This window comes from Tachypleus tridentatus, chromosome 1 (genome assembly GCF_004210375.1).
Source record: "Tachypleus tridentatus isolate NWPU-2018 chromosome 1, ASM421037v1, whole genome shotgun sequence".
Classification (NCBI taxonomy): domain Eukaryota; kingdom Metazoa; phylum Arthropoda; class Merostomata; order Xiphosura; family Limulidae; genus Tachypleus; species Tachypleus tridentatus.
Window position 1 is genome coordinate 182608989 of NC_134825.1, and position 27233 is coordinate 182636221.

Sequence of the window (27233 nt, forward strand, 5' to 3'; positions counted from 1 at the left end):
AACTTTCGATAATTTGGACATTACAACTATCATCTCGTGAGTTTGCCCTCTATGAACGAGATTTGTACATGAGTGCGTAACTGAGACAATGTTCAACTGAAAAAACATTTTTTTAGTTAACGTAAACTACTTTCATTTAAAAAAAATAGGTAGAAATAATAATTGATCTACTGTTTTCATCTTTTACATAAATTTATTTATTTGTTCATTAGACGTTCGTAATTGACCCGAATATACAATAACTATGAGTGGAGGCGTTTATGGCGGAGGTAAGTGATAGATTTTAAAATCAAAGTAAATAGAAGTACTGGGAGGCCTAACTTTTAAAAGGAAAGTTAAACTAATTAAAATAACTAAATACTTAAAGTATTTTTAATACTGTTTTTCTGTTATTGTAGGTATATAATCTTTAGCAAAATAAATTGCTTCTTGAATTCAATATTTACTGATGTAATTCAGTAATTTTTAACACTTGTCATTATTAGTTGCTAACACTTAATTAGCGCTAATAATACCAACATTCAGTGTTAGTAACTAATAATGACAAGTGTTAAAAAATTACTGAATTACGTCAGTAAATTCAGTCTCCAGATCTAAAGTCTGAAAGTGAGGTACATGACTTCATGAGGCGTGATCCAAGAATATTTTTTTGTATCCCAGTAATTGTTAGCATGTTTCTGTCTCACTCAGATGAATCACTCTGAAACTATTTCTCCAATATATTTGTGCCCTTCACACAAAAAAAACAACTCTGTATTCGTTTCTTACTTGATATTGTATAATTCTTCTTATTTGTGACAGTGAGATTTGTACAATGCCCGAATTGTCTTTGATGTCTTTTCTATTTGAAGACAAGCCATCATATATAGTCATAAGTTTATCACTTCTGTCCACAGATGTACTTCTTTAAGTTCTTTACAGTACTTTCTACAGGATTTTCTTATGACCAACTGGTGTGCCATTGTGCTTGCATCCACACCTGCTACACTTGTAATACTTTGATCATTTTGTTATGATCCACAGTGGTACATCTGCAGACTTAGAACACTGTAAACCAGGTTTTGATGTCTGTGTTGGGCAGAGTGCAGATAGCCCATTGTGTAGTTTTGTGATTACTTTACATTTGCAGGTTAGCTTTGAATCTGACTTTGTTTCATCTAAACAAGAACAAATACTTATAGATTTTTACTTGTTGATTCCACAGTTCCTCAAAGGTTTTAAAAGAAGTTGGGAATGGTGAGTGTGCCACAGTTGATGTATTGTAACTTCCATGACTGTGTCTGAATTAGGGTAAACAAACCCAACTGTAAAAAAAAACAAAAATCATAACTTCTTTGGATGTTATTTATTTTGGACCTCTTAAATTCCTCATAAATTAACTCATTTTTTTTAGGAAAAAAAGACAGTGTTGGGTATAATTTTTAAAAGTATCCTTAGGTTTTGATGATGTTGAATTGGACATTTCATGGTAATACTATGTCAGTACATATGGACTGTTACCTATTTTCCACAAAATTCTTTTTTCATTTATATGGTTTTGAAGTAAATATTTGGACTCTGTTTTGAATCTGTCAGATCAAAATTCTGTCTACCTATTATTAAGTAAGGATATTACCTAAACTGCCTTGTAATCCTCAGTTTTTGGTAGCTAAACCTGCCTTGTAATCCTCAGTTTTTTGGTAGCTAGGGGTATTTTTATTCATTAAAACAAAAATCTATAAGGCAATCTGCTTTATTAATATGACCTACCTCACATAGTACTTGAAGAAACAAATAATTCAATGAAAAACATTACAATTATTACTGTCTGTCTGAACAAGTAGGTTGTTGAGTCAGTTATACTGATGAGTGAATGACATTACTTCTTCACAAGAAATGTGAATTTATTTTTGCTTGTAGGAAAATTGCCTTGCAGAACTAGAAGATTTTCCCAACCAATACATATAATAAGGAATGTTTAAGCTGGATAATTTTTTTTTTAACCCAGTGGGTATTCATTGACCATGTGAATAAACATATAACGTAATTTTAGAGTGAAAGTCATGGAAAGAGTCCAGTGTGTTGGTACATGTTTATCTGCCAGTTGTTTATATCGTGAAAAAGTACCCTCCACTTGCCTTCTATAAAAAAAAAAAATTATTGTACCTGCACAAACTGTCTAATCAAAATATTGCTATTATATTTGTTAAGCCAAAGCTACATAATGGACTGTTTTAAACTTGTGATTAGAAGGAAGTCATCTAAATGGCAGCACCTGCATCTACTGAACCTTTTTAATGAAATACTGACTAGTTGAAGACAGCTGTCTTACAACACTCATCACCAACTTCAAAATCCCCTCTTTTCATCTTGAACTGCTGACTAGGGATGGGTGGTTTGTTTTGGGATAGCTATAATTATTTATAAAGTTCACCAGCAAATACTACCAATCACACAGCTTTATTTCAAATTCAAAAAATGTCTTTTTTCACAAAATTTTAGTTATTGTATTGACATATTCAATACTTTTCCAAGGACCTAATGCCTAATACTAGACAGAAAGCAGTGATAAACCTTGGGAAAATAACAATAATACTTCATGAAACTTCATGTGTAATACTAGAGAAAAAGCAGTAATAGTCCTTGGGAAAGTGACCATAACACTTCATGAAACCTAATACAAGACAAAGTAGTGACAGTCCTTGGGAAAGTGACCATAACACTTCATGAAACCTAATACAAGACAAAGCAGTAATAGTCCTTGGGAAAGTGACCATAACACTTCATGAAACCTAATACAAGACAAAGTAGTGACAGTCCTTGGGAAAGTGACCATAACACTTCATGAAACCTAATACAAGACAAAGTAGCGACAGTCCTTGGGAAAGGGACCATAACACTTCATGAAACCTAATACAAGACAAAGTAGTGACAGTCCTTGGGAAAATAATAACTACTTCATGAAACCTAATGTCTAACACTAGAGAGAAAGCAGTAACAGCTCTTGGAAAAGTAACAACAACACTTCATGAAACCTGTCTAACACTAGACAAAGCAGTGACAGTCCTTGGGAAAGTGACCATAACACTTCATGAAACCTGTCTAACACTAAACAAAGCAGTGACAGTCTTTGGAAAAGTATCAATGATACCTCAAATGACTTTTTGAAAATGTTTGCAAAAATGTAAATTTTTGTGAAAGTTATAATGACTTCATATTTTGGGAAAATTTGCACATGGCTTGGTAGTAAGTGCTGAATTGACCATTAAATTACTATTTACAGTGATAGAATGGAAAATTCTATCTGGTATTTCTGGAAAAACTGGTATTTCCTTTAGATGGTTCCTTGAAACTGATTCCTAGTTAAAAAGATTTTAGAAGCTGTTCTTTAATATTTTATTTTCAAATGTTAATAAATAAAAAATCATTTTTAATGCTGAAGTACAGAGAATAACAGAATTAGGTTTAACTAGTTTGAATTGGATTATTAAAGCTAAGATTTTACACAACAATTATTATATTTAGATGCATTTGAAATTGATGCTTTGAGGTTGTGGAATGATATTGAAAAATATCAAGTGATTCAGTAATGATAATAAATGTGTATGTTTAAAAATATATATCTATATATTCTCAAGGAATTTTGTAAATATTGAATTTTTCTCTTCCTACATTAGATGAGGTGGGAGCATTGGTGTTTGATGTGGGACACTACTCTTTTAGAGCAGGATACATGGGAGAAGACTCACCAAAGGTAAGAGAGAATTTAGCTGTAAATGAATGATGAAACTATAAACAATCTCTGGATTCACAACTGTTACATTGTTTTGGTGTTAGAGACAAGTATGTTGAAATATTTCTGGTTTCATATTAATCTTATATCTAAATCTTTTACCAAATAGAAGAGATAGGAGGATTTTATTTCATGTTCTAGTTTTTCTATATTGGTAATTTCAGTTTTTAATTCATAAGAAATTCTAGATTTTGCACTTGGACATTACAAAACTCTTAACCAAATTGCATAGCTTTGAGGAGTCTTGTTTGTAAAAAGTACTAGTTGCATTGTTTTTTTTAATCTAATCCAAAGCATAAGTTTATATTTATTAATCAACTGTAATTTTCTAAATAAAATTATTTGTACTTTTTTCTTGCATGATTTTCCTTTTTGCTAGTGGCTTTATTACTACAACCCTTTGATGTCAGCATAAAGTGTTTTAAGCAGTTATTTATGATTTTATAAAAAGGAATGTGACTAGTTGGATGAACTAATGGATAATTTAGAAGACTTGAAACAAACCATAAACTAGATTTATTTTCTAGTTTATATGAGTGTTCTTTTCATTATTGAAAATCTTTGTGTGAAATTATATTGAAAGAAACAAAACTTCCTTCAGTGAAATGAAATCAAGTAAGCCTAGACAGGCTTAACAAGTTAGATAAAGAAGGTACATGTATTGTGATTCAAGTAAGCCTAGACAGGCTTAACAAGTTAGATAAAGAAGGTACATGTATTGTGATTCAAGTAAGCCTAGACAGGCTTAACAAGTTAGATAAAGAAGGTATAAGTATTCCGATGGTTTAACTTGATATTCATTGAATAACAGTTTAGTGTATTATTTCAAGCATCACAGATACACAAACTTAAACTAATGACCGACCAGTGTTTCAAGCCAATTGGTGTATGTATTAAACATTCTGTATTGGTTTTTATTTACTACTGTCTGATGTAAGTGAGTCAATTTGATTTTTTTAAACCTTACAGATATTTTGGAGAAATACTTTATGAAAGTTTATATAACAAGTAATAGTAACATTGGCTGTTTGTACTAGAAAATTCTATCAACTTAGAAAGCTGTAAAGTGTTCATTTAATTTGTGTACATTTACTTTGATTATTGAAGTGCAATATCCAATCATCCTTTTCAAGGCCGAAATTCCATCCATGGTGGGAGTGGTTGAAGAACAGCTAGATGCAATGGATGTGGATACAGGATCTCAACTGAGAGACATCACAACACAGAAGAAGTACATGATTGACACTACTAGCATCCACGTAGCAAGAAAAGGGATGGAAATGACCAGTTTCCTTAAGGATGGAATGAGTTTGTATTTTTAAGATAATATACAAGTGTCAGATAGAATTGGCTTATCTTCATCCCTAGCTTGAGAGTAGTAATACAGCTAGTTTTTGTATTTTTTGGTATATATTAAATATAAAAGTTGGATTTTGTTCACACTTGCTATTTCTTTAAAGTGATTACATATATTTTCAGTTTAACACTAGAACTGTCAAACAAAAAAAATATTTAAATGTTAAAAGAGAAATCATCAAATTAATGGCCTTGACAGTTCTGGAGTTAAATGTTGGAAGATATTACTTATGTTGTACTTAACACATTTGCTGCCATGCAGCCCACCAGTGAGTCAGAAATAACTTTTAGTTTTGGACCATATTACATACACACTGATAGTTATGTTTCAACACCAAATTTCTCATGTGACATGAGTTTGGGACATTGTGACTGGCCCTTTGTACCTTTTGAATTCTTAATTTTATATATGTGACAGTGAATATGTTATAATTCTTCAAAACAGTAGGAATATGGTTTGTGTAGAACCAGTTTTCTCTTTAACCCTTTGTTCACAGGTTTGGTTAAACTGAGTGATCCAGTATCTGTAAAGTTGGCCATAACCATTAGTGTACAGAAACGTGTAGTAAATATGTAGATCAGTCTAAATATATGTTATAAAAACATAACTCCTTTCAAACTTGTTTTTACAGTCTGTGTGTAACTATGAATATATGTTATAAAAACCTAACTCCTTTCAAACTTGTTTTTACAGTCTGTGTGTAACTATGAATATATGTTATAAAAACATAACTCCTTTCAAACTTGTTTTTACAGTCTGTGTGTAACTATGAATATATGTTATAAAACCTAACTCCTTTCAAACTTGTTTTTACAGTCTGTGTATAACTATGAATATATGTTATAAAAACATAACTCCTTTCAAACTTGTTTTTACAGTCTGTGTGTAACTATGAATATATGTTATAAAAACCTAACTCCTTTCAAACTTGTTTTACAGTCTGTGTGTAACTATGAATATATGTTATAAAACCTAACTCCTTTCAAACTTGTTTTACAGTCTGTGTGTAACTATGAATATATGTTATAAAACCTAACTCCTTTCAAACTTGTTTTACAGTCTGTGTGTAACTATGAATATATGTTATAAAACCTAACTCCTTTCAAACTTGTTTTTACAGTCTGTGTGTAATTATTTACATTCTGTATACTTCATGCCTGTATCATAACTCTGATGTACTTCATATCTGTAGGTTGTAACTCTGATGTACTTCACATCTGTAGGTTGTAACTCTGATGTACTTCATATCTGTAGGTTGTGACTCATACATACTTTATAATTGTAGATGTTAACTCTGATGTACATATCTGTAGATTGTAACTTCGTGTATACTTTATATTTATAGGTGTTAATTCTGATGTACTTCATACTGGTAGGTTGTAACTCAATATGCTGTTTACTTCTAATAACCACTGCTATAGAGTACATAGTAAACTAGTCAGATAACATTCATGTTTTGTGAGAATGACTACAAATTTTATTATTTAGTTGAAGACTGGGATATTTTTGAAAAAATGATGGACTATGTGTTCACTAGGCACATCAGATCAGCACCCCATGAACATCCAGTATTGATGTCTGAAGCACCGGTGAGTTGGTTCATTTTAATCACCCTGTGTGTTGTTTGTTTTGTACTCACTACCTTGTTTAATGTAGAGTAACATAAGAGAATGTTTGTTAAGGTTCTTGTTCAAGAACTGAAGCTGTGTATACTTTGTGTTCACCTAACTGAAGCTGTGTGTACTTTGTGTTCACCTAACTGAAGATGTGTATACTTTGTGTTCACCTAACTGAAGCTGTGTATACTTTGTGTTCACCTAACTGAAGCTGTGTATACTTTGTGTTCACCTAACTGAAGCTGTGTATACTTTGTGTTCACCTAACTGAAGCTGTGTATACTTTGTATTCACCTAACTGAAGCTGTGTATACTTTGTGTTCACCTAACTGAAGCTGTGTATACTTTGTGTTTACCTAACTGAAGCTGTGTATACTTTGTATTCACTTGTTACACACTTTTTATTTTCTAGTGGAATGTTCGTGGAAAACGTGAAAGGCTGACAGAGCTCATGTTTGAGAAGTATAATATCCCTGCCTTCTTTCTGGTGAAAAATGCTGTTTTAGCAGCATTTGCTAATGGTCGATCCACAGGTATTATTGTAGACAGTGGTGCTAGCCAGACCTCTGCTGTTCCTGTTCATGATGGCTATGTCCTGACACAAGGTGTGAGATTAGACTATTTACAATCTAGTTTTAAAGAAGTGAAAATCTTTTTTTACAGTAATAAGTATGATGTTATATCATGGCATAACATATTTTTAATCTTGTATTAGTGAAGCTGGTTTAGATTAATTCTATTAGCATAAGTAATGTACTACTTATAGTAGGAATGGGCCAGATGTGCAATATTTATTAAAATATCAGACTTCAGACATCAAGTAATTAAAACTTTATAAGCACTTTACACATGTTGTAGAGTAATAAATAAACCAAGTACAGAGCAACAAGCCAACAAAACACTAAAAATAAAAACAAACATTTCACAAAACCATAATTTTGTCAATTTGACTGAATCACTGATTAATGTTGTAAATATTCATGGTAACGAGAAACCCATTTGAAGTATATATGTATTCTCAAGACTGCTGGTATTGGGTTTTAAAACTTTAATAAAATAAAGTATGGAACAATGTTTCTACCATAGGTCATCTTCAGGTTAACAAAGAAAGTTTGCTACTCATGTGCTTGAATTATGCTACCTTGGCTAAAAGCATTTTTCTTAGTTTTATTTATAATCCTAATAACAATGACCATTCTATAACATTAAAAATGTGCTGCTAATACACTAGTTGCTGCATTCTCTGTGAGTTGCCAAGTATCGTGTGGGTGCATACAGCTGTATCACACCAGTTGCTGCTTTCTCTGTGAGTTGCCAAGTATTGTGTAGGTGCATACAGGTGTATCACACCAGTTGCTGCTTTCTCTGTGAGTTGCCAAGTATCGTGTAGGTGCATACAGCTGTATCACACCAGTTGCTGCTTTCTCTGTGAGTTGTCAAGTATCGTGTGGGTGCATACAGCTGTATCAGCTAAATAAAAAAAACGTAGATTCTCTAGATCTAGGTTTTAATCTTTGAAATGGAATTTTTCTGTTCTGTACATCTGACTTAAGGGTTCTGCATTGGACAAAGCAATTCTGTTATAATAGTCAGTCCTGAAGCTGGTAGTCTGCTACATGAAAACAAATGCTACAACTGCCAAAGTGTGACATGGTAAAGGCTGAAGTGCTTTGAACTGAAAACAAGAACAATAAGTTGTATAATATACCTTTACTTGGTCTTCATACTAAATGTGACCCAGTTGCAGTTGAAATATTGCAGTTTTTAAAATATGTCTTTCAATTTTTAAAAGTCTTTATTCAAGTAAAGAAAACTTTACTGCAGGAATAGAGATAAGGTTGGAAAGAGTAATGGTGAAAGAAACCTTGCTCAGATGGAAGAAAAACTATAGCAAAGACGTAAGCAAAAGCCAGGAAATACTGAGGTAGCTTTACGAAAAGGTAGTGAAAGGATAGGCCTAGAGCCCAGTCACTGTTGAGACTTAGTACCAAAAAATACTATGAGACAAGAGTAAAATGTTTTTGAATAAAAATTAGCAAGTAGGTATGAGAGCACCAAAAAGTAAACAAACAGGGTAGGAATGGGCAGGATAACATTGCAAAACTTTGTTGTTTTAACATGATTTAGCCACTGTTCTGCCCATCCCTACTTCATAGTTTACTTTGAACCAATTATAGACTTGAGTTTTATCAGTAGTTAATTCCTTCTAAATACTCAACGTATTTTAAGAATCAGTGGTTTTGATGTTCTTTTTAGCCCATCCCTCACCATTCAGATTTCTATAATGTGTCCCATAAGCAAAGTCTGACTATTGGACTTCTTATTTCACCTCCACCAACAAACATCCCCTTATGATGTTAGGGTCACATAATTTAATTACACATGTATTTTTGCTTGAGCTCACAGTAGATAAATTTAGTTATATACAAGTTACATTTTTAACAATTACCAATTTACAAAAAAACATCTGACGTAGGAATGATGACCACACCGGTTACACTCTGTTAAAATCACCAAGTGTTGTAGTGCTTATGCACTCATTCCCACCTTGTTTTATTAGTTTGTTTATAGATTTCCCATTTCTACTTCTTAACTGTATTATATATTAACAGAGTTTTAACACTTGTCAGTGTTATTACAATGTACTATCACACTCATCCAGTGTCTAATGATTTGTTAGTTAAGGCATCCTACACCATCAGACTTAGATGTTTCTTACTAGAAATGGGCCAGTAAAGATGTGTGTGGTGTAATTAACATCATTCTTATTATGATGTAATATTATGCTCATTGTATGTAATTTAAATTGTTTGTAAATATTTTGTGATGGGATATCACAAAAGAAAATGTTTAATTTCATTTCATGAAACGACTGTTTTAAATGTTACTTCAACATGGAAAACATGACTTTGTTACATTGAAAAAATCAGTCAGTTGACAAAGATGTCCCTGACCCACCTTTATAAATATAATTAGAAGTTATTCCATTGTTATGCTGCCACCATATTTTATTTTAAGATCAGAAAGTTTTTTTGTTTTTTTTTTATTTATTTACATCTCTGGTTTTAAGTAGTAATGTAGACCTAAAACAAACATATTCAGTTGTAATGACTTATTGAATGTCATTCATTTTACCCTGCTTAAGGGTGTTGTTAGTTAAGATAAAGTTTAGAAATACTTCACTGTCTTGGAAACATCTGTCTTTTCAATTGTTTATAGAAAGTTCAATACAGTGAAGTATTTATTGTTCTTATTATAATCCCAGATCAAATTAGTTCTTTTAAGACTTCTTCAAGGTTTGTTCCTATTTATAGCGATCGTGAAGTCTCCCTTAGCAGGTGACTTTATTACTATGCAGTGTAAACAGTATTTAGAAGATCAGGAGATTGAAATTATACCAGCTTACATGATAGCTGGAAAGGTTAGTTTGTGAAAATAATTATTGATTAGTAATATTTGGTATTGTACTACTGTTCTTATAGTTTGCTCTAAAATCTTCAAGCATGTTAAACTGTTAAAACTTCAACTCTGTGCACATGTCTGTAAAAAAGTTCAGTTGATTTGATATGAAAGATTGTTATTGGATAACATTTGAAACCTTAAATGAATTAAACTCAGATTTGTATTGTTGTTAGTTTGAAAGTGCGAAGTTGTGACAACTTTTTCATATGGAAGTAGAAATATTACAGTTGTATAACAACAATTTTCAGGAAGCAGTCAAGGAAGGAGAGCCCGCTAAATGGACAAGAAAGGTCAATATACCTGAAGTTACCAAGAGTTGGCACAACTATATGGTGAAGGTAGTACTGAAATATATAAACAGATAGAGATGGTTACTACTGGTAATGTTATCTGTTACTTTAAAACTTAATGTCAGGATAAGAGCTACTCTGATAGAAATGGTTACTACTGGTAATGTTACCCGTTACTGTAAAACTTAATGTCAGGATAAGAGCTACTCTGATATAGATGGTTAATACTGGTAATGTTATCTGTTACTTTAAAACTTAATGTCAGGATAAGAGCTACTCTGATATAGATGGTTAATACTGGTAATGTTACCTGTTACTTCAAAATTTAATGTCAGGATAACAGCTACTCTGATAGAGGTGGTTAATACTGGTAATGTTACCTGTTACTTTAAAATTTAATGTCAGGATAAGAACTACTCTGATAGAGGTGGTTACTACTGGTAATGTTACCCGTTACCTTAAAACTTAATGTCAGGATAAGAGCTACTCTGATAGAAATGGTTACTACTGGTAATGCTACCTGTTACTTTAAAATTTAATGTCAGGATAAGAGCTACTCTGATAGAAATGGTTACTACTGGTAATGTTACCCGTTACTTCAAAATTTAATGTCAGGATAAGAGCTACTCTGATAGAAATGGTTACTACTGGTAATGTTACCTGTTACTTTAAAACTTAATGTCAGGATAAGAGCTACTCTGATAGAGATGGTTACTACTGGTAATGTTACCCGTTACCTTAAAACTTAATGTCAGGATAAGAGCTACTCTGATAGAAATGGTTACTACTGGTAATGTTATCTGTTACTTCAAAATTTAATGTCAGGATAACAGCTACTCTGATAGAAATGGTTACTACTGGTAATGTTACCCGTTACTGTAAAACTTAATGTCAGGATAAGAGCTACTCTGATAGAAATGGTTACTACTGGTAATGTTATCTGTTACTTCAAAATTTAATGTCAGGATAAGAGCTACTCTGATAGAAATGGTTACTACTGGTAATGTTACCTGTTACTTTAAAATTTAATGTCAGGATAAGAACTACTCTGATAGAGGTGGTTACTACTGGTAATGCTACCTGTTACTTTAAAATTTAATGTCAGGATAAGAGCTACTCTGATAGAGATGGTTACTACTGGAAATGTTACCTGTTACTTTAAAACTTAATGTCAGGATAAGAGCTACTCTGATATAGATGGTTAATACTGGTAATGTTACCTGTTACTTTAAAACTTAATGTCAGGATAAGAGCTACTCTGATAGAGGTGGTTAATACTGGTAATGTTACCTGTTACTTTAAAACTTAATGTCAGGATAAGAGCTACTCTGATAGAGGTGGTTAATACTGGTAATGTTACCTGTTACTTTAAAATTTAATGTCAGGATAACAGCTACTCTGATAGAGGTGGTTACTACTGGTAATGTTACCTGTTACTTTAAAACTTAATGTCAGGATAAGAGCTACTCTGATAGAGGTGGTTAATACTGGTAATGTTACCTGTTACTTTAAAATTTAATGTCAGGATAAGAACTACTCTGATAGAGGTGGTTACTACTGGTAATGCTACCTGTTACTTTAAAATTTAATGTCAGGATAAGAGCTACTCTGATAGAAATGGTTACTACTGGTAATGTTACCCGTTACTGTAAAACTTAATGTCAGGATAAGAGCTACTCTGATAGAAATGGTTACTACTGGTAATGTTACCTGTTACTTTAAAACTTAATGTCAGGATAAGAGCTACTCTGATAGAGGTGGTTAATACTGGTAATGTTACCTGTTACTTTAAAATTTAATGTCAGGATAAGAACTACTCTGATAGAGGTGGTTAATATTGGTAATGTTATCTGTTACTTCAAAATTTAATGTCAGGATAACAGCTACTCTGATAGAAATGGTTACTACTGGAAATGTTACCTGTTACTTTAAAACTTAATGTCAGGATAAGAGCTACTCTGATATAGATGGTTAATACTGGTAATGTTACCTGTTACTTTAAAACTTAATGTCAGGATAAGAGCTACTCTGATAGAGGTGGTTAATACTGGTAATGTTACCTGTTACTTTAAAATTTAATGTCAGGATATGAACTACTCTGATAGAGGTGGTTACTACTGGTAATGTTACCTGTTACTTTAAAATTTAATGTCAGGATAACAGCTACTCTGATAGAGGTGGTTACTACTGGTAATGTTACCTGTTACTTTAAAATTTAATGTCAGGATAAGAACTACTCTGATAGAGGTGGTTACTACTGGTAATGCTACCTGTTACTTTAAAATTTAATGTCAGGATAAGAGCTACTCTGATAGAAATGGTTACTACTGGTAATGTTACCCATTACTGTAAAACTTAATGTCAGGATAAGAGCTACTCTGATAGAAATGGTTACTACTGGTAATGTTACCTGTTACTTTAAAACTTAATGTCAGGATAAGAGCTACTCTGATAGAGGTGGTTAATACTGGTAATGTTACCTGTTACTTTAAAATTTAATGTCAGGATAAGAACTACTCTGATAGAGGTGGTTAATATTGGTAATGTTATCTGTTACTTCAAAATTTAATGTCAGGATAACAGCTACTCTGATAGAAATGGTTACTACTGGAAATGTTACCTGTTACTTTAAAACTTAATGTCAGGATAAGAGCTACTCTGATATAGATGGTTAATACTGGTAATGTTACCTGTTACTTTAAAACTTAATGTCAGGATAAGAGCTACTCTGATAGAGGTGGTTAATACTGGTAATGTTACCTGTTACTTTAAAATTTAATGTCAGGATAACAGCTACTCTGATAGAGGTGGTTACTACTGGTAATGTTACCTGTTACTTTAAAACTTAATGTCAGGATAAGAGCTACTCTGATAGAGATGGTTACTACTGGTAATGTTACCCGTTACCTTAAAACTTAATGTCAGGATAACAGCTACTCTGATAGAAATGGTTACTACTGGTAATGTTATCTGTTACTTCAAAATTTAATGTCAGGATAACAGCTACTCTGATAGAAATGGTTACTACTGGTAATGTTACCTGTTACTTTAAAACTTAATGTCAGGATAAGAGCTACTCTGATAGAGGTGGTTAATACTGGTAATGTTACCTGTTACTTTAAAATTTAATGTCAGGATAAGAACTACTCTGATAGAGGTGGTTACTACTGGTAATGCTACCTGTTACTGTAAAACTTAATGTCAGGATAAGAGCTACTCTGATAGAAATGGTTACTACTGGTAATGTTACCCGTTACTGTAAAACTTAATGTCAGGATAAGAGCTACTCTGATAGAAATGGTTACTACTGGTAATGTTACCTGTTACTTTAAAACTTAATGTCAGGATAAGAGCTACTCTGATAGAGGTGGTTAATACTGGTAATGTTACCTGTTACTTTAAAATTTAATGTCAGGATAAGAACTACTCTGATAGAAATGGTTACTACTGGAAATGTTACCTGTTACTTTAAAACTTAATGTCAGGATAAGAGCTACTCTGATATAGATGGTTAATACTGGTAGTGTTATCTGTTACTTTAAAACTTAATGTCAGGATAAGAGCTACTCTGTAGAGGTGGTTAATACTAGTAATGTTACCTGTTACTTTAAAATTTAATGTCAGGATAAGAACTACTCTAATAGAGGTGGTTACTACTGGTAATGCTACCTGTTACTTTAAAATTTAATGTCAGGATAACAGCTACTCTGATAGAAATGGTTACTACTGGTAATGTTACCTGTTACTTTAAATCTTAATGTCAGGATAAGAGCTTCTCTGACACAGGTGGATACTACCTGTTGGTACTTACATAACAATGTCATAACTTTAAGGGTACTTGTATAACAATGATATAACTCTAAAGATATTTGTTCTGAGCAAAAATAATTTATTAAAATTTTATTACATTTTTGGGAATTATAAATCCTCCTTTAAAGATATTTTAATATTTATTTCACCATATTCTTCTGTTGCAGGGAGTAATCCAGGACTTTCAGAGTTCTGTGCTCCAAATTTCTGACTCACCATATGATAAAGAGTAAGTAATTATAACCATTTAAGTAACTTCAGTATTTCACCTGCTTTAGATGTCAACTGAATCGACAGATACAATTTTTCTTTCGGGTGTGTAAGCTAACAGTTATTAGAACAGTTCTATAATAGACAACTTAATTTGTAATATTGTGTGTAAGCTAACGGTTATTGGAATAGCTCTGCAATAGACAATTTATAATAAGGTGTGTAAGCTAACAGTTATTGGAACAATACAACAGTAGACAACTTAATTTATAATAAGGTGTGTAAGCTAACAGTTATTGGAACAATACTACAATAGACAACTTAATTTGTAATAAGGTGTGTAAACTAACAGTTATTGGAACAATACTATGGTAGAAAACTTAATTTGTAATAAGGTCTGTAAACTAACAGTTATTGGAACAATACTACAATAGACAACTTAATTTGTAGTAAGGTCTGTAAGCTAACAGTTATTGGAACAATACTACAATAGACAACTTAATTTGTAATAAGGTCTGTAAACTAACAGTTATTGGAACAATACTACAATAGACAACTTAATTTGTAGTAAGGTCTGTAAACTAACAGTTATTGGAACAATACTACAATAGACAACTTAATTTGTAATAAGGTCTGTAAACTAACAGTTATTGGAACAATACTACAATAGACAACTTAATTTGTAGTAAGGTCTGTAAACTAACAGTTATTGGAACAATACTACAATAGACAACTTAATTTGTAATAAGGTGCATAAGCTAACAGTTATTGGAACAATACTACAATAGACAACTTAATTTGTAATAAGGTCTGTAAACTAACAGTTATTGGAATAATACTACAATAGACAACTTAATTTGTAATAAGGTCTGTAAACTAACAGTTATTGGAACAATACTACAATAGACAACTTAATTTGTAATAAGGTGTGTAAACTAACAGTTATTGGAATAATACTACAATAGACAACTTAATTTGTAATAAGGTCTGTAAACTAACAGTTATTGGAACAATACTACAATAGACAACTTAATTTGTAATAAGGTGTGTAAACTAACAGTTATTGGAACAATACTACAATAGACAACTTAATTTGTAATAAGGTGTGTAAACTAACAGTTATTGGAACAGTACTACAGTAGACAACATAATTTGTAATAAGGTGTGTAAGCTAACAGTTATTGGAACAATACTACAATATAATTTGTAATAAGGTGTGTAAACTAACAGTTATTGGAACAGTACTACAGTAGACAACATAATTTGTAATAAGGTGTGTAAGCTAACAGTTATTGGAACAGTACTACAGTAGACAACTTAATTTGTAATAAGGTGTGTAAACTAACAGTTATTGGAACAATACTACAGTAGACAACATAATTTGTAATAAGGTGTGTAAACTAACAGTTATTGGAACAATACTACAGTAGACAACATAATTTGTAATAAGGTGTGTAAACTAACAGTTATTGGAACAATACTACAGTAGACAACATAATTTGTAATAAGGTGTGTAAACTAACAGTTATTGGAACAATACTACAATAGACAACTTAATTTGTAATAAGGTGTGTAAGCTAACAGTTATTGGAACAATACTACAATAGACAACTTAATTTGTAATAAGGTGTGTAAGCTAACAGTTATTGGAACAATACTACAGTAGACAACATAATTTGTAATAAGGTGTGTAAACTAACAGTTATTGGAACAATACTACAGTAGACAACTTAATTTGTAATAAGGTGTGTAAACTAACAGTTATTGGAACAATACTACAGTAGACAACTTAATATGTAATAAGGTGTGTAGGGTAATATGCATAACAAGAATAATAAATGTGTCTTCTGAACTAAGTGTCTGGGTAAAATACACAATTATTATTATTGAACTGAGTGTTTGGGTAATATATGTAATAATAAATGTGACTTCTGAACTTTGTGTCCTCATGGTGTAGATGGCTCTGTGTTGTGACTTCTGAAATCTAAGTCTGATTTTGTTCTTACACTTTTCCACAGTACCGTATATCACACATTATTATTATGAAAAATCACATGAAAAATCTAATAGGGATGATGTCAATTTGAAAATGTGGTTCTCGAGTACCAATAAGTCCTTGTGAGTTTTGCTTCATTTTTATTATTTATATACAGTTGGTGACAAATTCAGTTTGGAAAATAAACTATCAAAGGAACAGTAATAATTATAGAACTAGGAGACACAAAAATAGATTAAGGAAAGGTAGCTGTCTTCTGCTAAATAAGGTGGTTGGCCTATGGAATGGGTTGTCTTCTGATGTTGGAGGCAGTAAGATTGAGTGAGTTTAAAAGAAAGCTTGATAGATATATGAATAAGGGCTAACTCTTAAATTGTTTTTATTTAATAGTTTGGCTTTGAGGATGGGACAACCATGATGGATGGACAGGTCCCTTGTTGCTAAGCTTCATGCAAAATATCTTTAAAACATCAATCAAGTTGAGACCAAGTGGTTATTTAAAATCAAACTTTCTGTCATCAAAATAGAAAATGTAAATCATATGAAAAAAATGTTTTTAATGTTTTTTTGAAACAGTTTCATAAAATTTTATAAATGTTACAGGCTGTAAAATAATATTATAAATTAAAATATATAGATTTTTTTTTAAAAACAGAGTCTTCATATTTAGGAATTTGTCATGGTGTTTGATGTCATTCCTTTTGATAAGTGTGTAAGTGGGACAGATTGGGAATACCACATTGTCTCTAAGGTGTTATGGATTAGAGCATGTCGTTTCTGATAAAGAGCTACTGTTTTATGTGGGAAGTTCAAATGCATTCACTGTTTATAGATTAAGAGACGTTTTCTTGTTGAAAGATTGAATTAACATGACTGACGTAAATGTTACAGTTTTTAATTTCTTGATTGTTAGTGTGCACACTTATAATTAAAGTAATAATTGAAATAGGTGTCCCAGAGGAAATTCCATCGTGTCAGAAACAAATGCTTAGTGGCACCAGATAGTGAATGCTGAAACTTAGTGTGTAAAGAGCTATTTCATGTTTATGAGATGGTAAAATAATGTAGTAATCAGTGATGTCGAGAAAACCCACTTGTAGAGAAATATACCTGCAAAAACGGCTCGTTTGAGTCAAGAAAATATTTTACGTAGTAGAGCGAACAACGTTTCGACCTTCTTCGGTCATCGTCAGGTTCACATTCAGCTTTGTGAACCTGACGATGACCTATGAAGGTCGAAATGTTGTTCGCTCTTATATGTAAAATATTTTCAGGTTCACAAAGCTGAATGTGAACCTGATGATGACCCAAGAAGGTCAAAATGTTGTTCGCTCTTCTACACAAAATATTTTCTCAACCCAAATGACCCGTTTTTGAATATAAAATAGTGTAATATTTTATGATGTAAAACACAGAATCTGACTTATAGGTTGCTCTTTGGTGAACAACAGTTAAAGATCTTGTTAGTTATAGAATTTGATGAATTTGTGATCAGTTTGTTGTCATAAATATTTGTAAAATCAACCTAGGGAACATCACACTGTTTTCTGTTTATTCCATAGCATACCTTTCACAAAGAGGTTCTAGATAGAGATTTTTTCAGGGGAGAGAATTTGATGTTAGTGGTAATTGTCAGTACTATCAGTTTAGTATGGGAATACTGATTATTTGGATATATTTAATCGGATTATATCTGTATTACAGAACTGTAGAGAACATGCCCACTGTTCATTATGAGCTTCCCCATGGATACAATCTAGATTTTTCATCAGAAAGATTCCAGGTTCCAGAAGCTCTTTTTGACCCGTCAAATATCAAAGTAAGTGTTGTTGTGAGTAGAAAATCTCCAGCATAAACATTGGTTTACAGTGAAACTAGTGGAATATCTGTTTACACTGAATTAATTTAAAATTTGTGAGACATGTATGATAGTTGAAGATAAGACTTGGTTGTTGTCATTTTGTAAATGCATTGTTATCAGAAAGATGTGCTTGTACTTTATTTCATTACTGTTCAAACCTACAGTGAACACGATCCAGTATGAATTGATGAGAAACAAGTTTTGTGTTGAATTTAACCAAAAGATAGAGTGAACACATTAACCTTGAGGTACTGTGTTAATAATAACACATTAACGTTGAGGTACTGTGTTAATAATAACACATTAACCTAGAGGTACTGTGTTAATAATAACACATTAACCTAGAGGTACTGTATTAATAATAACACATTAACCTTGAGGTACTGTATTAATAATAACACATTAACCTAGAGGTACTGTGTTAATAATAACACATTAACGTTGAGGTACTGTGTTAATAATAACACATTAACGTTGAGGTACTGTGTTAATAATAACACATTAACCTTGAAGTACTGTATTAATAATAACACATTAACCTTGAGGTACTGTATTAATAATAACACATTAACCTTGAGGTACTGTATTAATAATAACACATTAACCTTGAGGTACTGTATTAATAATAACACATTAACGTTGAGGTACTGTGTTAATAATAACACATTAACGTTGAGGTACTGTGTTAATAATAACACATTAACGTTGAGGTACTGTGTTAATAATAACACATTAACGTTGAGGTACTGTGTTAATAATAACACATTAACCTTGAAGTACTGTATTAATAATAACACATTAACCTTGAGGTACTGTATTAATAATAACACATTAACCTTGAGGTACTGTGTTAATAATAACACATTAACCTTGAGGTACTGTATTAATAATAACACATTAACCTTGAGGTACTGTGTTAATAATAACACATTAACCTAGAGGTACTGTGTTAATAATAACACATTAACCTTGAGGTACTGTGTTAATAATAACACATTAACCTTGAGGTACTGTGTTAATAATAACACATTAACCTTGAGGTACTGTATTAATAATAACACATTAACCTTGAGGTACTGTGTTAATAATAACACATTAACCTTGAGGTACTGTGTTAATAATAACACATTAACCTTGAGGTACTGTGTTAATAATAACACATTAACGTTGAGGTACTGTGTTAATAATAACACATTAACCTTGAAGTACTGTATTAATAATAACACATTAACCTTGAAGTACTGTATTAATAATAACACATTAACCTTGAGGTACTGTATTAATAATAACACATTAACCTTGAGGTACTGTGTTAATAATCTCAGCTTGGTCACCTCTTTGTACTCATTTCTTGTTTTGATACTACTTTTAATATAGTGTGTATATCCACAAACCTTTGTAGTTTTTAATATAGTGTGTATATCCACAAACCTTTGTAGTTTTTAATATAGTGTGTATATCCACAAACCTTTGTAGTTTTTAATATAGTGTGTATATCCACAAACCTTTGCAGAATTTCAGTAAACACTGTACATCTTTCACATATCATGTTATTGTGAAGTATTTTTAGTAAAATAAAATAAAACTTTTGTGTTATAACATACTGAATCCTTGTGAAAAGTAGTGTTTATATACATTAAGACTAAAAATACCTTTCTTCTTCTCAAAAATCTCAAATTTTATTTGTGCAGTCTTAAAAACCTTTAGTGATGACTTATACAACTAAAACCAAAATTAAACCTATATAAAGGAACACCATAATACCTATACTAATTAATAACCTAATATCTAACTGTGACGCCACCTAAAGTCCTTTACCTGTTTATACTCTTGTCCCTAAGATGTGCCAGGTGACAGTGAATAAAAAACTTTCTTTGTCAACCTGGAGAAGGTTGGAACATTATTTTCTGCTTTATTTTGGTAAACGTGTTAATACCCACACCAGCCGATCCGAGATAAAACCTTTTAATTACATTTTAAATGTTTGTTTAAAAAAACTTTATATTTTATCTGTTATTATCGCTAACTATATTCAAGGTTGTTAACTTCAACCATCCAATAAAATAAATCTAAAGTACCCTATTTTTACTTTCTAGAATGACTTCAGATTTTAATATGAAAGTGCTTTTGTCTATACTAGGTAGCTTTGAACTCATAACAGCATACACCTGTTTATACCTAAATTGTTTTAAATGACCTGAAACGATCTGTTTTTACCTTTTAGTTACTTTCATAATATTAAATAATCAATAAACATGAAAACGAATACACATTTCTTATGATGACTTAATCCTATTTTTATATACTAATGATAGTAATGAACTAAATAATTTTAATTTAATCAAATAATTCTCCAAAGAACATAAAATAATAACATGCAAAAAGCATATAATGTCCCCTGGCTACGACAGTTTCTGTGACTTTCAAGCTGTGTGACAAGAGCCATTACAAGTTTATCTAAGGTGGTCATTATCTTTCCATGGAAATGAAGATTGTACTAACAAAGAAATTGACAATTCTTAATCCAGAAAACAACAGTGTAATATCTCATATGATAGATGAAAACTGTGGCTTTCTATTGGATATACACAATTAATTCAACGTAAGAGAGAACTGTTAGCAAATACTGAAACAGATGGGTGTGGCCACAGGGATATCATTTTCTACTTGATGGCTCTGTAACCAAACAAAATTGAAGGCTATAAAAATTATGATATGTCTGAACAATGACAATTTTTTTTAAACTTCCCACATACTGGAGAAATAATGAATAAAATATAGAAGAGGGCATGTCTGGAGAAAAATGTCACATTTCTACACTAGGGGAGTTAAACTTCCCACATACTGGAGAAATGATGAATAAAATATAGAAGAGGGCATGTCTGGAGAAAAATGTCACATTTCTACACTAGGGGAGTTAAACTTCCCACATACTGGAGAAATGATGAATAAAATATAGAAGAGGGCATGTCTGGAGAAAAATGTCACATTTCTACACTAGGGAGTTAAACTTCCCACATACTGGAGAAATGATGAATAAAATATAGAAGAGGGCATGTCTGGAGAAAATGTCACATTTCTACACTAGGGAGTTAAACTTCCCACATACTGGAGAAATGATGAATAAAATATAGAAGAGGGCATGTCTGGAGAAAATGTCACATTTCTACACTAGGGGAGTTAAACTTCCCACATACTGGAGAAATGATGAATAAAATATAGAAGAGGGCATGTCTGGAGAAAAATGTCACATTTCTACACTAGGGGAGTTAAACTTCCCACATACTGGAGAAATGATGAATAAAATATAGAAGAGGGCATGTCTAGAGAAAAATGTCACATTTCTACACTAGGGGAGTTAAACTTCCCACATACTGGAGAAATGATGAATAAAGTAGAGAAGATGGCATGTCTAGAGAAAAATGTCACATTTCTACACTAGGGAAGTTAAACTTCCCACATACTGGAGAAATGATGAATAAAATATAGAAGAGGGCATGTCTGGAGAAAAATGTCACATTTCTACACTAGGGGAGTTAAACTTCCCACATACTGGAGAAATGATGAATAAAATATAGAAGAGGGCATGTCTGGAGAAAAATGTCACATTTCTACACTAAGGGAGTTAAACTTCCCACATACTGGAGAAATGATGAATAAAATATAGAAGAGGGCATGTCTAGAGAAAAATGTCACATTTCTACACTAGGGGAGTTAAACTTCCCACATACTGGAGAAATGATGAATAAAATATAGAAGAGGGCATGTCTAGAGAAAAATGTCACATTTCTACACTAGGGGAGTTAAACTTCCCACATACTGGAGAAATGATGAATAAAATATAGAAGAGGGCATGTCTGGAGAAAAATGTCACATTTCTACACTAGGGGAGTTAAACTTCCCACATACTGGAGAAATGATGAATAAAGTAGAGAAGATGGCATGTCTGGAGAAAAATGTCACATTTCTACACTAGGGGAGTTAAACTTCCCACATACTGGAGAAATGATGAATAAAATATAGAAGAGGGCATGTCTAGAGAAAAATATCCCATTTCTACACTAGGGAAGTTAAACTTCCCACATACTGGAGAATTGATGAATAAAGTATAGAAAAGGGCATGTCCAGAGAAAAATGTCACATTTCTACACCAGGGAAGTTAAACTTCCCACATACTGGAGAAATGAATAAAATATATAAGAGGGCATGTCTAGAGAAAAATTTCACATTTCTACACTGGGGGAAATTTAGGATTTTCTAGAAATATTTCTTACAAATTTAACAACGTAAGGTATATATACTATTAAAATATGTATTATTAGCTATGATTTTATGCTATTCTAATTGTTATAACATTAAAAATTACTTTAATAAACTTTTAAAACCTTGTGATGTGCAGTAAATGTTGCTGATGTAGATAGGGTTAAACTGGTTACTAACAAACAAACAGATTTTAATACATTAAATTTAAGGCACTATATATAACACAAAATAAATCGTGTCTTCTCTATACATTGATATGGAACAAAATACAATACCTTTTACATTCTCCTGGATAATAATAAGTTACACAGCATTTAAGTTTTCATGTTTCAGGTTATTGAAAGCAAGTTGAAAACAGGTTACCAAGTTGTTCACAGAGTTCTCCTTAAGTGGCTGTTGACTGGGATTACAGATTTTATTACTTTTACCCCCTAATTCTGTTTCTAAAAGATTTAAGCCTCTATAATTAATTTCCAAAATGTTTAGCAGATAGTAAACCTCTGAGTTTTATTGTACTGATGATGGAAGCAGAAAGAAGCCAATAGATTTAATAACAATGTTGATGTAGTACATATTTCAAAAGTCAGAAAATTAATCTTCAAACTTTAATTCTTTCTTTGTATAATAAATCGTCAGTGAGTCAATAAGTATTACAATATGAACTGTATAATAAATCATGAGTGAGTCAGTATAACAATATTTACTGTATTATAAATCATGAGAGAGTCAATAAGTGTTACAATATGAACTGTGTAATAAATCATGAGTGAGTCAATAAGTATTACAATATGAACTGTATAATAAATCATGAGTGAGTCAGTATAACAATATTTACTGTATTATAAATCATGAGAGAGTCAATAAGTATTACAATATGAACTGTGTAATAAATCATGAGCGAGTCAATAAGTATTACAATATGAACTGAATAATAAATCATGAGCGAGTCAATAAGTATTACAATATGAACTGAATAATAAATCATGAGTGAGTCAATAAGTATAACAATATGAACTGTATAATAAATCATGAGTGAGTCAATAAGTATAACAATATGAACTGTATAATAAATCATGAGTGAGTCAATAAGTATTACAATATGAACTGTATAATAAATCATGAGAGAGTCAAGTATTACAATGTGAACTGTATAATAAATCATGAGAGAGTCAATAAGTATTACAATGTGAACTGTATAATAAATCATGAGCGAGTCAGTATTACAATGTGAACTGTATAATAAATCATGAGCGAGTCAATAAGTATTACAATATGAACTGTATAATAAATCATGAGCGAGTCATTATTACAATGTGAACTGTATAATAAATCATGAGAGAGTCAATAAGTATTACAATGTGAACTGTATAATAAATCATGAGAGAGTCAATAAGTATTACAATGTGAACTGTATAATAAATCATGAGCGAGTCAGTATTACAATGTGAACTGTATAATAAATCATGAGCGAGTCAATAAGTATTACAATATGAACTGTATAATAAATCATGGCGAGTCAGTATTACAATGTGAACTGTATAATAAATCATGAGCGAGTCAATAAGTATTACAATATGAACTGTATAATAAATCATGAGCGAGTCAGTATTACAATGTGAACTGTATAATAAATCATAAGCGAGTCAATAAGTATTACAATATGAACTGTATAATAAATCATGAGCGAGTCAGTATTACAATGTGAACTGTATAATAAATCATGAGCGAGTAAATAAGTATTACAATATGAACTGTATAATAAATCATGAGCAAGTAAATATTACAATATGAACTGTATAATAAAGCATGAGCGAGTCAAGTATTACAATATGAACTGTATAATAAATCATGAGCGAGTCAGTATTACAATGTGAACTGTATAATAAATCATGAGCGAGTCAGTATTACAATGTGAACTGTATAATAAATCATGAGCGAGTCAGTATTACAATGTGAACTGTATAATAAATCATGAGCGAGTCAATAAGTATTACAATATGAACTGTATAATAAATCATGAGCGAGTCAGTATTACAATGTGAACTGTATAATAAATCATGAGCGAGTAAATAAGTATTACAATATGAACTGTATAATAAATCATGAGCAAGGAAATAAGTATTACAATATGAACTGTATAATAAAGCATGAGCGAGTCAAGTATTACAATATGAACTGTATAATAAATCATGAGCGAGTCAGTATTACAATGTGAACTGTATAATAAATCATGAGCGAGTCAGTATTACAATGTGAACTGTATAATAAATCATGAGCGAGTCAATAAGTATTACAATATGAACTGTATAATAAATCATGAGTGAGTCAATAAGTATTACAATATAAACTGTATAATAAATCATGAGCGAGTCAATAAGTATTACAATATGAACTGTATAATAAATCATGAGCGAGTCAGTATTACAATGTGAACTGTATAATAAATCATGAGCGAGTCAATAAGTATTACAATATGAACTGTATAATAAATCATGAGCGAGTCAGTATTACAATGTGAACTGTATAATAAATCATGAGTGAGTCAATAAGTATTACAATATGAACTGTATAATAAATCATGAGTGAGTCAATAAGTATTACAATATGAACTGAATAATAAATCATGAGTGAGTCAATAAGTATTACAATATGAACTGTATAATAAATCATGATCGAGTCAGTATTACAATGTGAACTGTATAATAAATCATGAGTGAGTCAATAAGTATTACAATATGAACTGTATAATAAATCAAGAGTGACTCAATAGGTATCACAATGTGAACTGTTGTCCACCCTGTTGCTGATCTTTGTTTTTATATTTTAAGGGTGTTCCAGGAACAACAATGATGGGGGCAGCTCAGGTTGTCACAACTAGTGTAGGAATGTGTGACATTGATGTGCGACCTGTAAGTATTAGTAAACTAGTTAGAACTGATGTAACGTACATCAGTTATTACATAGTAACAAGGAGAAACAGTGATATAAAGCATCTGTAATATGTTGTAAACATGGTAAAATAAGAAAGGGTAGTGATATATAAACAGAGTAATTAGTCTTGTAAACAGCTTTTAAAACTTATGATTGTCTTGTGTACTAGGTAACAGTAAATGTGTAACTTACATTTGTGCTACATACTAGGTAATACTGAATTTGTAACTTACATTTGTGCTACATACTAGGTAATACTGAATTTGTAACTTACATTTGTGCTACATACTAGGTAATACTGAATTTGTAACTTACATTTGTGCTACATACTAGGTAATACTGAATTTGTAACTTACATTTGTGCTACATACTAGGTAATACTGAATTTGTAACTTATTTTTTTATTTTACAGAGCTTGTATGGAAGTGTTATTGTTACAGGAGGTAACTCGCTTCTTACTGGCTTTACCGATAGATTAAATCGAGACTTGTCAGCCAAAACGCCACCTGTAAGTATACAATGAAACTGAAAATTTATTGGTGAACTTGGTTTTCTTATTGGCTGGTAAACATTTTGTAAACTTGGTTTGACTGTCTGTCTCTGTTACTGTTTATTTAAAAATCATAAAATTAATTTTATATACCAGTTATATTGTTATTACTAATATTCTATAAAATATGCTTATTGTTGGTTTTTAACATTTAGATAGTTTCAAACTGAACATGTCATATTTGGACACATTAATGCTTCCACTTTTGTTAAATAGAGCATGAGATTAAAAGTGATCAGTGCCAATGGAACAGCAGAACGAAGATTTGGTGCTTGGATAGGTGGATCTATTCTGGCTTCACTGGTATGTATAAAATAATATTTTATCTCAGACTTACCTTAGCATTACACTAATATATTGAAATTCTCATATAACCTGTTATTCATTTAGACATCTGTGATGGAAGTTTTTACAGTTATAATTTTCTTGTCCAAAATTTCTTAACCTGACAGTCTAGTCCTTATGTAGACTTGAGAGATTAATTTACATTTAACATTAAAGTCCATTCTGTTTCTATATGTCTATTTGTAATTGAGTTGGTCCATCTTATTGTATTTTTGATAGTACATTTGGACAGATGTGACGTTGTTTTCAGGGTACATTTGAACAGAGTGATGTTTTCAGGGTACATTTGAACATGTGTGACGTTGTTTTCAGGGTGCATTTGAACATGTGTGGTATTGTTTTTCAGGGTACTTTTCAACAGATGTGGATCTCCAAACAAGAATATGACGAGGGAGGAAAGTCTCAAGTGGAACGAAAGTGTCCCTGATGAGATTTCTATCATTTAATAAGTGTTCATTGCTGTTTGTGGATCCCATGACTCCTTATGTTGTATTTCTGAGTTATTTTTAATATCTTGAAAGAAGTAGTTAGTCCATCAGTCCAGTGCCTCAGTCTTTTGTAATTTCCTGTAAATAAAAGTCGATGTGTTTCCTTACTTTTTTTGTACAGGAATTCTCTTGTTTAAATTTTACAGGGAAAGTTTTTCTGAGTATTTAAATACTGTTATTAAATGACTAGCCCAAGAAAATAGAATGTAAATACAAATAATCATATTAAACAAATTATGTAGCTGAAATATTCGTCTTTTTTGGCTGGTAAGAAATTAAAAC

General features: G+C 31.4%; 2 protein-coding genes across 4 annotated transcripts in view; one reads left to right on the forward strand and one right to left on the reverse strand.

Moving 5' to 3' along the window:
- Positions 1-27233, reverse strand: part of LOC143231917 (cytokine receptor-like) — a 259166-nt gene that overhangs the window by 94534 nt on the left and 137399 nt on the right. The window lies entirely within an intron of this gene.
- Positions 44-27199, forward strand: LOC143231864 (actin-like protein 6A). 2 transcript variants are annotated; one of them, XM_076466609.1, is made up of 13 exons: positions 44-269; positions 3657-3733; positions 4906-5080; positions 6618-6718; positions 7158-7350; positions 10060-10166; positions 10456-10545; positions 14475-14536; positions 18218-18332; positions 25466-25546; positions 25981-26076; positions 26335-26421; positions 26810-27199. In XM_076466609.1, exons 1-13 carry the CDS (start codon positions 245-247, stop codon positions 26888-26890), a joined length of 1290 nt encoding a protein of 429 aa, XP_076322724.1. In that variant the 5' UTR covers positions 44-244; the 3' UTR covers positions 26891-27199. The 2 variants fall into 2 exon arrangements, 1 of the variants encoding a protein (XP_076322724.1); XR_013017245.1 differs by having other exon boundaries at positions 47-269; positions 26274-26421.